Below are 13759 nucleotides of genomic sequence, written 5' to 3'. Positions count from 1 at the left end.
CACTAGTTGCTGGCATTTTTCTAATTAAATTGTCATGCAACTTCCAAGCCTTTTCACATATAATCGCTTGAGAGATGCTATCTCCTGCTATCTGTTTTTCGTATATCCATACCAATAACAGTCTCTCAACATCTTCTATCACTTGCGATCTCAGTTTCGAAAACATAGTTGCACCTTTGGCAAGAACAGCTTCCTTGATTGCCGTTTTCTTGGCCACAATAGTAGCGATGGTTGATTGGGGTTTTGTGTACAGCCTGGCCAGCTCGGAGACATGCACTCCACTTTCATACTTAGCAATGATCTCTTTCTTCATATCCATAATAATTCTCACCCTTTTTGCTGTAGGGTTGGCACTAGAAGCTTTCTTGGGGCCCATGGTGACTTATTTTGCAGGTGCAATCACTAAAAAGGCTGTGATAATATGAAATGTTCCGATTGTATGCTTGGAAGCGACCGCGGTGGCTGGCTGGCTTGTAAACGCTGGCCAGAAGTGGACACGTCTCAGACGGAACGAATAGTGTTGGTCGAGTTTTTTAGCGCTAATCGAGGCAAAATTTTTGCGATAAAATGTATCGCTAGTCAGATTTATCATTAATCGATGCCATCGCTGGTCAAGGGTCCACTGTACTGTGCCTGAATAACAAAAAAGGCACAATACCGTGACTGGAACGATACACAAATAACCCGCACATAAAAGAGAGAAGCTTTATGACGACGTTTCGTTCCGACTTGGACCATTTACAAAGTCGCACTAACCAGAAGTAGAGCAGGACGGCTATATATATAGGCAGGAAGAGGTGGTGGTAGTAGTAGTAGTACAAGAATGGTATATAATACCGACAAGATGAAATTAAGACACATGCGCAACACAAGGGCATCCCTATCGTAGACATTTCGCCATCCAGCCAGCCACTGGATGGCGAAACGTCCACAACAAAGACACCCAGACGCCGCACATGTGTCTTAATTTCATCAGTAGTAGTAGTAGTAGTAGTAGTAGTAGAAGAAGAGGTAGTAGTAGAAGAGGTAGTAGTAGTGGTAGAGGTAGAAGTGGGGAGTAAGGAGGACGAGCCAGTCAAATACAAACGAAGGGGAGCACTGCAAGAGAGCTAGGTGCCCACAGAGGGAGAGCAAGCGCACAGAGGTGCGTGAAAGGGGAAGTGGTGAAATAAATGAAGAAGGAACAGAGACACGAGACAGAAGAGAGAAAGACAACCCAGAGGAGAAAAAGGAAAGAGGAAAGGGGAAGAGGGAGAAGAAGAAAAAGAAAAGAAAAAATGAGGAGTCAGGTTAAGTCACGGGTGTTCTGAAGTTTGGAGCATTTTACAATGTAGTGGGAGAGGAAGGCATCTACAGAGACGAAGCCAGGGCTAAGATTCATACAAGGAAAGTTGTGTATTAGAGAGGATTCAACTAGACTGCGACTGTTCGAGTTGGAAGTAGGGAAGACAGTTTTAGCAGAAGACCAGTCAATAGAATGGCTATGATCTCTGACGTGACAGACTTCAGAACACCCGTGACTTAACCTCACTCCTCATTTTTTTTCTTTTCTTTTTCTTCTTCTCCCTCTTCCCCTTTCCTCTTTCCTTTTTCTCCTCTGGGTTGTCTTTCTCTCTTCTGTCTCGTGTCTCTGTTCCTTCTTCATTTATTTCACCACTTCCCCTTTAAGAACACAAGAATGTAGGAACACTGCAGAAGGCCTACTGGCCCATACGAGGCAGGTCCTTATCAAAACGATCTCTACCTAAAGCTACCCAAGAAATAACTCCCGTACCCCATGACACCAATCGAACCCAGCCCCTCCCACTCATATATTTGTCCAGTCTCTTCTTAAAGCTACCCAAGGTCCTAGCCTCTATCACCCCACTAGGAAGACTGTTCAACGCATCTACAACTCTGTTAGAAAACCAGTAGTACTTACCTATGTCCTTTCTAAATCTAAATTTATCCAACTTATATCCATTATTTCTGGTTCTTACCTGGTTCGACACCCTCAGTACTTTATTAATATCTCCCTTGTTTATGCCTGTCATCCACTTATACACTTCAATGATATCTCCTCTCATTCTACGCCTCTCCAGAGAGTGGAGATTTAAGGCTTTAAGTCTATCTTCATAGGGGAGGTTCCTTACACAGTAAATCATTTTAGTCATTCTTCTCCGTATGTTCTCTAATGAGTCTATGTCCATCCTGTACTAAGGAGACCAAAACTGAGCAGCATAATCTAAATGAGGCCTCACTAGTGATGTATAGAGCTGTAAAATAACTTTTGGACTTTTGTTACTTATACTTCTTGAGATAAATCCAAGTAATCTGTTGGCCTTGTTGTGCACACTAAGGCACTGCTGCCTTGGCTTTAGATTTCTGCTTACCATGACTCCCAAGTCTTTTTCACATTCTGTATGATCAAGCTCTACTTCACCTAGATTATAGCTTCGAGGGTTATTTTCATTACCAAGGGCAAGTACCTTACACTTATCCACATTGAACTTCATCTGCCATTTTTCAGACCAAGACATTAATTTGTCCAAATCGTCCTAGAGTTCATTGACGTCCTCCTCAGAGTGAATTACATGGCCTATCTTTGTATCATCAGCAAACTTACTCATGTCACTCATAATCCCTTCATCAAGGTCATTAATGTAAATTATGAACAAGAGAGGGCCTAAAACTGATCCTTGTGGAACGCCACTAGTGACTAATCCCCATTCAGATTTCACTCCATTAATGGTAACTCTCTGTTTTCTATTGGTAAGCCATGCCTCAATCCATGCTAGAACTTTACCTCCTATACCATGAGCTGCCACTTTTCTTAAGAGTCTCTTGTGAGGTACTCTATCGAAAGATTTACTAAAATCCAAATAAACAATATCATATTCCTTATCACTGTCAACTGCCTCAAATGTTCTATTGAAGAACGTCAGTAAGTTTGTCAGGCAGGAACGACCTCTCGTGAATCCATGCTGAGATTCATTTATCAAGTTATGCTCTTCAAGGTGACTTCTGATAATGTCAGCTATAATTGATTCTAATAACTTGCCCACTATAGATGTCAGGCTTATTGGACGGTAATTTGAAGGAGTGGACTTATCCCCTGATTTGAATATAGGAACCACATTAGCCATCTTCCACAACTCTGGCACAACACCGGTAAGGATGGACGCATTGAATACACTCGTTAATGGCTGACTAAGCTCTATCTTGCATTCCTTAAGTACCCTGAAAAAGAGCTCATCGGGTCCCGTTGACTTATTTTGCTTCAGTTTGTCTATCTGTTTAATAACCATGTCCCTCGTGACAGTAATATTAGTTAACTTAAATTCATCAGGAACTAAATAATTGTTAATTAATGGAATCTCATTTACATCTTCCTGTGTAAAAACTGACAAAAAATAGTCATTAAATAAGGAACACATTTCCAGTTCATTATCCGTCAGCTGTCCATTCCCAGTTTTCAGAGGTCCTACTTTTTCCTTCACCTTCGTCCTATACACTTGAAAGAACCCCTTTGGATTAGTCTTTGATTCATTAGCAACTCTAATTTGATAGTCACGTTTAGCCTTTCTAATCGCCTTTTTTACTTCTCTTTTAACCCTTTCAGGGTCCGTCCCGTAGATCTACGGCTTTACGGTGAGTGTCCAAACCGTAGATCTACGCCATGAGCTCAGCTCACTCTGATAAACTGTGAGTGGTACATTTGGGCCTAGATATGAGAGAATACATCTATGTGGTATGTGTGCACCACATAAAACAGATCCTGCAGCACACTGTGTATAATGAGAGAAAAAAACTGAAATCATGATTTTTCGATTAAAACAGCAACTTCGCAGTGTTTTTTCGTATGTTTTTTATAGTTGTATTTGCGATTTCTTGGTCTCATTTGATAGAATGGAAGACATATTACAGAAATAGAGATGATTTTCATTGGTTTTAGCACTGGAAATGGCTTGAAACTGAGCTCAAAGTAGCGGAAATGTTAAATTTTTGCCGATATTCAAGAGTAAACAAACGACCTCACACGTCTAATACACGTCAGCTGGTGGGTCTAATATACATTCACAAATATGGTGATGATATTTATACAATTATTACAGTATATTGCATAACAGAAAATCTTCTATTTTTTGGTGTGAATAAAAATTCATTATGTGAATAAAAAATCAAAATGGAATTTATTTGTAAAGCCTCAAAACATAACTAATGAACAGAGGAAATGTTAGTTTAGTGCCAGGAATGCCTACATTGTTTATTCTGGACCCTATTTTGAAATTGGAATATTTTGAACTTTGTGTTAAATTGGCCAAATTAACAATTTCCGATCACTTTATTTTGTAGTTGAAACAGTTGACTTGGCGATTTCTTGTGCTCAATCGATAGAATAGAAGTAATACTAGTGAAATAGCTAAGAATTTGGTTGATTGGAATAATGTAACTGGCCTAAAATGGGAGTCAAAGTCGGCAAAATCGCCGATTCGTAAACATCGCTGACACATCAAAATTCGCGAGCATAATTTCGTCAATTTTCCACCAAATTTCATACTTTTTGTTTTATTACCTTCACAAAAAGATTCTCTACGATTTCATAAGAAAAAATAACAAATTTTTTTTTTTGAAAATTCTTGGTCACTGGTGCGTGACTCCAGATTTGGGCCTTGGACCCTGAAAGGGTTAAGCTGAACATATTGGCCAGTAAGGTTAACCTCTCCTCTTCTGATGTGCCTATAAATTCCCCTTTTCTCCCCTAATAGATGCTTTAGCCTCTCCACAGAGGGAGAGCAAGCGCACCTCTGTGCGCTTGCTCTCCCTCTGTGGGCATCTAGCTCTCTTGCAGTGCTCCCCTTCCTTTGTATTTGACTGGCTCGTCCTCCTTACTCCCCACTTCTACCTCTACCACTACTACTACCTCTTCTACTTTTTTTTCTAAACATTATAGGATAAACAAAATTTTTTTACCATCAATACTTACCGAGATATGGAGGCGTGAAGTTGACAAAAAAGGGGCACAATGTGGCAACATCGCCGACTACCATCACCCGGTATTCTTTTATTTACTGTTTTATGTACTATTTTCTATTATTTTTAATTTTTCGTTTTCCAAGTAACTTTTATGGCCTGTGAGACCAATATGATCAGTATTTTGTAAGTTATTTCTTTTTCAATACTACACAATAAGGGCATAAACGCTGTTGTCATTGTTTTGTTTACAGTAAATATTTACACAAATGGTATGAAATGTTGTTTATTACTATTTTTCTATATTTTATATACACATATACAGTCACAGGGAATGTTTCTAGAAGTTCTGCAGCCTGTGGAAGTCTTTGAAACATAGTGTCATGAACAGTGGTGTTTTACATTCCTCACACATAAAACGAGTGTCTCTGCGTTGTTGTGGGCGTTTCCTTGTATGTGCACAGACGTAACACCTCTTCTGAGCCTTTTTCTTGAAAGCAGTAGCAGGCAGTTTTACCAGGAAGTGATCACCATGCTTCAAACGAGAAGGAAGTTGTTGAAAATTTAGTGGGCGGTCTATTGCAGGCGTTCTTCCTTGGTACTTGAATACTATTTGTCTGATGACAGACAAACAGAATTCGCCGTATTGTGGTTTGTTTCCAGTCCTCATCTTATACATATTATAAGCATTCAGCATGGAAATGTCCAGAAGATGGAAAAAGAGTTTTATGTACCACTTATAACTCTTGCAAACACAATCAGCAAACCCAATCTGCATGTCACATTTATCCACTGAATGCATATTGAAGGTGTAATCAATCACAGCTGCAAGTTTTAGAATGGGTTCATTGCTCTCTCTATGCTGCCTGCCAGTGTCTGCCATTTCATTAGGGTGAACTGATGACAACAGTGTGACATCTCGTTTGTCATGCCACCGAAATGCCATGATGTCACTGGCAGCAAATGCCTGCACCTCACCTCTATGAGTGCCTGCCTCAAACCTGGGCATGTGTTTACAATTTGCACACACTGTACCACACACATCTGTCATATTCACTCGCAAAAAATCACTGAGTGAGGGGCTTGTGTACCAGTTATCAGTATATAATATATGCCCCTTACCAAGATATGGTTCCACCATTGTTCTAACCACATCACCAGAGATACCCAATAACTTCCTGGTATCTTGCAATGTATTACTTCCAGTGTACACAATAATATCCAATACAAGACCACTGAAGCAATCACAAAGTACAAACAACTTTATACCAAAGCGTTTCCTCTTGCTTGGTATGTACTGCTTGGACGACAGTCTCCCTTTGAACAAAATCAAAGACTCATCAATAACAACCTTCCTGAAGGGATAAAAATACATACTGAATTTCTGTTTCAGATACATAAACACATTTCTAATCTTATATAACCTGTCTTTTCTGTCAGGCCTGGTTTTATCTGAGAAGTGCAGCATACGTAACAATAGCACAAATCGATTCACTGGTATAATATCACTGAAAGCTGGGGTTGCAATGAGGTGGTCTGTTGACCAGTATGATCTGACACTGTGCTTATACACATGTGGCATAAGCATTATTGTGGCGGTCTGTTGACCAGTATGATCTGACACTGTGCTTATACACATGTGGCATAAGCATTATTGTGGCAAACAAAAGACACATCTCAGCCACAGTTGTCTCCTTCCACTGGTGTAGCCATGATCTTGGTGAAAGAATTGTGTTTGCCATGGTGTACTCGTAGTATCTGTTGCTTTCCCTGACAATCATTTCCATCAGGGGTTCATCAAAGAATAACTCAAAACATTCTAGTTCAGTGGCACTGTTCCCAAGTGTACAAGATGGTCATAGTCCACTTTGACTTTCATCAAACTGACGGGGATTGGGAAGAAAATTGGCAGCTTCCTGCTAATCCCAGGTGTGGTCTGCTGGTGGATACTGAATATTGACAGGTGGTTGTGGAGGTTGTAGTTGTGGAGGTTGTAGTTGCAGAGGTTGTGGTTGTGGAGGGTGGTGTGGTGGGTGGGTGGCTGAGGATGGTCTTTGTTGTAGCTGAGCTGACTCAGTGGCGTGGGTAACAGCATGGGCCGCTGCTGGTGCCTCATGACTGGCACCACCACCATCTTCTGATGCCTGCACATTTTTGAGCCCCATTGTAACAATATCATCTTCATTTTCACTATCTGTTGATGTTGTACGGCCACAAGATGTACTCCTTACCCTTGGAACAGCATGTGGCACACTACCAGAGCGCATGTAACGTCATATATACTGACACTTCACTGAAGAATACAGTGGGCCCTCGACCAACGATATTAATCCGTTCCTGAGAGCTCATCGTTAATCGAAATTATCGTTAGTCGAGTTAATTTTCCCCATAAGAAATAATGGAAATCAAATTAATCCGTGCAAGACACCCAAAAGTATTGAAAAAAAAAAATTTACCACATGCAATATTAATTTTAATACACACAAACTGAAGAAGACATGTACAATTACATGACACTTACCTTTATTGAAGATCTGGTGATGATTGATGGGATGGGAGGAGGGGAGACTGTGGATGGTGTTAGTGTTTAGAAGGGGAATCCCCTTCCATTAGGACTTAAGGTGTCAAGTCCTTATCTGGGGTTACTTCCCTTCTTCTTTTAATGCCACTAGGACCAGCTTGAGAGTCACTGGACCTCTGTCGCACAACATATCTGTCCATAGAGGCCTGTACCTCCCGTTCCTTTATGACATTCCTAAAGTGTTTCACAACATTGTCAGTGTCACAATTAAGCACTTGTTCAGGTTTCAATTCTTCACTGTCTATGTACTCCTTGAATTCCTGTGCATATTTTTCAGCTGCTTTTTGGTACAAACTGGCAGCCTCACCATGCCTTATCACACTACGATTCTTAAATCTCTCAAACCAACCTTTGCTGGCCTTAAATTCACTCACATCACCACTAGTTGCAGGTATTTTTCTAATTAAATCCTCATGCACCTTCCTAGCCTTTTCACATATGATCGCTTGAGAGATGCTATCTCCTGCTATCTGTTTTTCGCTCATCCACACCAATAACAGTCTCTCAACATCTTCTATCACTTGCGATCTCAGTTTCAAAAACATAGTTGCACCTTTGGCAAGAACAGCTTCCTTGATTGCCGTTTTCTTGGCCACAATAGTAGCGATGGTTGATTGGGGTTTTGTGTACAACCTGGCCAGCTCGGAGACACACACTCCACTTTCATACTTAGCAATGATCTCTTTCTTCATATCCATAGTAATTCTCACCCTTTTTGCTGTAGGGTTGGCACTAGAAGCTTTCTTGGGGCCCATGGTGACTTATTTTGTAGGTGCAATCACTAAAAACGCTGTGATAATATGAAATGCTCCGATTGTATGTTTGGATGGGACCGCGGTGGCTGGCTGGCTTGTAAACACTGGCCACAAGTGGATGCATCTCAGACAGAACGAATCGTGTTGGTCAAGTTTTTTAGCGCTAGTCGAGGCAAAATTTTTGCATTAAAATGTATCGCTAGTCGGATTTAACGTTAGACGATGCCATCGTTGGTTGAGGGTCCACTGTATTCCTCTTCACTCTCGCTACTTCAACTGTTTTCAAGAGTTTGGAGCTCATAGTCACTGTCACTATCATCACCACTGCTCACACCTGTGTCCTGAGCACGGGAAAATACAGTGGACCCCTGGTTTATGATCAGCTCCCAATGCGACCAATTATGTAAGTGTATTTATGTAAGTGCGTTTGTATGTGTATGTTTGGGGGTCTGAAATGGACTAATCTAATTCACAATATTACTTATGGGAACAAATTCGGTCAGTACTGGCACCTGAACATACAGTGGACCCCCCGCATAGCGACTTTAATCCGTGCAAGAGGGCTGATTGTTATGCGAAATGTTCGGTATGCGAATGAATTTTCCCCATAAGAAATAATGGAAATCAAATTAATCCGTGCAAGACACCCAAAAGTATGAAAAAAAAATTTTTACCACATGAAATATACATTTTCCTACACACAAAGAGAAGGATACATGCACAATAGTAGAGTAGTACATGCACAATATATATTGTGCATGTACTACTCTACTAAATGAAGAATAAATGACACTTACCTTTATTGAAGATGCAGCAATGACTGATGAGACACTGTGTCCTGGGAGTGCCTTTTCCTCCTGAGTACTGTAGGTCCTGGTTGGCATTTTCTTCCAGAACAGGCCTTATCACACTGTGTATGCCACTACGATTCTTAAATCTCTCAAACCAACCTTTGCTGGCTTTAAATTCACCAATATGAGCACTAGTTCCAGGCATTTTTCCCTGTTCACCTGGGTGTTAGTCGACTGGTGTGGGTTGCATCCTGGGAGACAAGATTAAGGACCCCAATGGAAATAAGTTAGACAGTCTTTGATGACACTGACTTTTTTGGGTTATCCTGGGTGGCAAATCCTCTGGGGTTAATTGTTTCTTGGTATTCTCAATAAGCCACACCAACAACGGTGCTACAGCAGCAGCAGCAGCTGACGGTGGTACAACAGCAGCAGACGATGCTACAGCAGCAGCAGACGATGCTACAGCAGCAACAGACAATGCTACAGCAGCAGCAGACGATGCTACAGCAGCAGCAGACGATGCTACAGCAGCAGCAGACGATGCTACAGCAGCAGCAGACGATGCTACAGCAGCAGCAGACGATGCTACAGCAGCAGCAGACGATGCTACAGCAGCAACAGACGATGCTACAGCAGCAGCAGACGATGCTACAGCAGCAACAGATGATGCTACAGCAGCAGCAGACGATGCTACAGCAGCAGCAGACGATGCTACAGCAGCAGCAGACGATGCTACAGCAGCAGCAGACGATGCTACAGCAGCAGCAGACGATGCTACAGCAGCAGCAGACGATGCTACAGCAGCAGCAGACGATGCTACAGCAGCAGCAGACGATGCTACAGCAGCAGCAGACGATGCTACAGCAGCAGCAGACGATGCTACAGCAGCAGCAGACGATGCTACAGCAGCAGCAGACGATGCTACAGCAGCAGCAGACGATGCTACAGCAGCAGCAGACGGTACTACAGCAGCAGCAGCAGCAGCAGCTGACTGTGGTACAACAGCAGCAGACAGTGCAGCAGCAGCTGACAGTGCAGCAGCAGCTGACGGTGGTACAGCAGCAGCAGCAGCTGTACCACGAATAGTAGCGATGGTTGATTGGGGTTTATTATACAACCTGGCCAGCTCGGAGACACGCACTCCACTTTCATACTTATCAATGATCTTTTTCTTCATCTCTATAGTAATTCTCACCCTTATTGCTGTAGGGTTGGCACTAGAAGCTTTCTTGGGGCCCATGGTCACTTATTTTCCAGAAAAAATCACCAAAAACACTGTAATAATACGAAATGTTCCGATTGTATGCTTGGATGTTACAGCGGAGGCTGGCTGGTAAACAATGCCACCGGCGGAACATGTGAGCGTGGCTCAGGCCGCACATTGGACGCGTCTCGGACGAAGAGCGGTGAGCGGGTTTTTGGGCGGCATGCGAGGCAAAATTTTTGCGAAAAAAGCGAGCGGTATGCGGATTGTACGGTATGCGATGCGTGCAGTATGCGGGAGTCCACTGTACTTCTGGAATGAAATAATATCGTAAACTGGGGGTCCACTGTACAAGTTTCCTCTTTCATTCTGGTGCAACTGAACGTGAACAAGATGGCCCAGCATCAGATGTGGAAGGTTGAGGGTCGTCTGGATTTTCATCACCATTACCACTCTTATGTTCATTATTCTCGGACACAAACTCGTCAAACCCTGGAACTCACCTTCACTGACACTTCCATCCGTATTTGAACTGTCACTTGGGAACAAGAGAGTCCCAATTCGCCGAGGAGTGAGGAGCTTCTTACTGCGAGGCATGGTGGACAAGGTGAACTAAAATGGCATTCCCACAATGCACCACTGGGTGCCCAAATTTTTTCATTCTGCGCACACTCACCATGCAAATCCATTCTCTCACATGTAGGCCTACCAGCTTTCTCCTGCTCGATTTGAAGGCGCTAGAATTTACGCGTACAAGTACGTGACTGACCTTGGCCGCAATGATGTACTAGTACGTGACCAACCCTCAAAGGGTTAAAGGTCTCCCTTCTGGGATACCTAATTAATAAATGTCTCCTGCAAAGGTAAGCTGGCCAAAAAAATCATCATTCATTTAAGAGCTGTCTTGCCCAGACATCACAATTCAAATGATCCCTCAAAAATGCAACATCCTCACTCCTTGCTGATAATGCAGGTATTGCACTTTTCACCTTAAAGGGCCAAGTCTTGGCGAGCACATTTTCCTGATTCCTTTCACTAATAATATCTTGCTCATACTCTAACAATATGTCAAATACAGTGGACCCTCGACATTCGATACTAATCCGTTCCTGAGAGCTATTGAATGTCGAAAATATCGAAAGTCGAATTAATTTTCCCCATAAGAAATAATGGAAACCAAATTAATCCGTGCAAGACACCGAAGAGTATGAAAAAAAAAATTTTACCACATGAAATATTAAGTTTAATGCAATAGAATAATTACAATAACAACAGATTAATAACAATAGAATAATTGACACTTACCTTTAATGAAGATCTGGTGATGATTGATGGGATGGGAGAGGAGAGTGTGGATGGTGTTAGTGTTTAGAAGGAGAATCCCCTTCCATTAGGACTTGAACTGGCAGCCTTACCACACTGTGTATGCCACTACGATTCTTAAATCTTTCAAACCAACCTTTGCTGGCCTTAACTTCACTCACATCACCACTAGTTGCAGGCAATTTCTTTACCAAATCATCATGCACTCCGACACACGCACTCCACTTTCGTACTTTACAATTATCTCTTTCTTCATTTCAATAGTCATTAGCACCTTCTTTCTCGAAGGGTTGGCACTTGAAGCTTTCTTGGGGCCCATGGTGACTTATTTTGCAGAAACAAGCACCAAAAACAGTGATAATATGGATAATATGGAATGTACCGAATGTATCCTTAGATGCGCGCACACTGGCTGGCTTGTAAACACTGGCACACAAGGGGCACTTCAGGCCACACGTGGACACGTCTCGTACGAATCGTATCGAATGTCGGGTTTTCCATCGAATGTCGAGGCGAAATTTTTAAGTTAAAATGCATCGAATGTCGGATTTATCGAATGTCGGGGGTCCACTGTACTAAAAACTACTTGTCACATAGCGATTTAGCAAAATGCTAAACTTCTTACCACTTAAAGCCTTCACATCCTCCTCTCAATCATTCCTGGGATGGCCTTTTAACAACCACCTTAACAACCTTATGAATAACTTTCATATCCTTACACTATCTTGAAATCTTTATCCACTGAATTCTCTGCTTAATATTCACACCACACATTGGTTTTAAACATCATTGCTCATAATGTTATACACAAATGGTAATTACCTTAATCTGAGCATTTGCCAGTTCACTGAGCATTATCTGATGTGGGGGTATACCAGTAAGTATGTGAAGGTGCTGCTTTACATCATAATAGCGACTGTCACTATTTAATCGCAGCCCATACTTCACAGGAACACTACCATCGAGTTTAACAACTGAAAAATAATAATATGCATAAACAGGAATAAATTTCTATAATGTATAAGTAAAAGATCTCAAATCTGGTACCTTCCAACCCAGAAATTCCCTAAAGCCAGATTTAAAAAAATATTAACTGGATTTTTTTATATGAAATCTTACTGTGAATAATAGTTTTAAGTAAACTGCGATGAATGATGAAAGAATTCTGGCCTCTATTTGGAAGATGCTTAGGTCAAAACATATAATGTATTATAGTTTCCTCATTCAGTAGACAGAGAATGAGCATTAGGTATCTGCAAGTTTTACATAAATTTAGTAATCAAAAAATTAGACTGCTTACCTATAACCTCTAAATATACAAAACTCTCCATGGGCAGCTGCAGTGTTAGGTAAGTAAAAGGATCAAATCTTGCGCTTTCATTTCCACAAACTCGACAAGTAACCTTACTCTTCAACTGGCCATGAAAGAGGTCGACAATTATTGATTTGTTCCTTAGAATATGATTCTCCCAAGCCTGTAAAAACAAAAAATACTCATCTATTTGTAATGTAAAAGAGTAATACAATTACACAAACTCTAGTGAGACATGCAATCGATAATTATAGGTACTAATTCAGTTATAGACTGAAATAACACCATAAATGTCCTTTAATGCTAGAGTTGGTAAGTAGAAGGATGAAGATGTGAGATACAGTAAAATGTATGTGAATGAAAATGTTTCTTAGAAAAATGTCTGGAATGCTATGCAACAATAGCACTGTTTACAAATAAATGACATAACAATAACACACACATGATGAGAATGGGAGGGAGGGTGTTGAACATTTTAGATAACTCTGTAATTGGTTAATGTATAATACAGTAAGAAGACTGTTCATTACATAATAAATAATGAGAAACTAAAAAATGACCAGTAGAGCAATGCTCATACTGGCAGTACAAAATTTGTTAAACTGTCTTTACTTCTTTTTTTTAACAAGTTAGCCATTTCCCACCAAGGCAGGGTGACCCAAAAAGAAAAAAACCCAGAAAGAAAAAACTTTCATCATCATTCAACACTTAAACCATCACTCATACATAATCACTGTCTTTGCAGAGGTGCTCAGTGAATGACAGGATCATTTAGGTAACTGATACAGAAGCTGTGGAAAAAAACTAAGGGGAAAGCAAGAAAATTGAAGAGAAAAG

General features: G+C 41.1%; 1 protein-coding gene across 4 annotated transcripts in view; it reads right to left on the bottom strand.

The window, feature by feature from the left end:
* Usp32 (Ubiquitin specific protease 32) overlaps window positions 1-13759 on the bottom strand; it is a 290375-nt gene that overhangs the window by 104200 nt on the left and 172416 nt on the right. For all 4 annotated transcript variants that reach the window (XM_070086560.1, XM_070086561.1, XM_070086563.1 and 1 more), the window contains 2 exons: window positions 12911-13085; window positions 12433-12584 (listed from right to left, as the gene is read on the bottom strand). In XM_070086560.1, coding sequence (XP_069942661.1) covers window positions 12433-12584; window positions 12911-13085 — 327 coding nt within the window. The remainder of the gene's footprint in view (window positions 1-12432; window positions 12585-12910; window positions 13086-13759) is intronic.

This window comes from Cherax quadricarinatus, chromosome 19, assembly GCF_038502225.1.
Source record: "Cherax quadricarinatus isolate ZL_2023a chromosome 19, ASM3850222v1, whole genome shotgun sequence".
Lineage (NCBI taxonomy): Eukaryota > Metazoa > Arthropoda > Malacostraca > Decapoda > Parastacidae > Cherax > Cherax quadricarinatus.
This window is presented reverse-complemented; position numbering and strand designations above follow the sequence as displayed.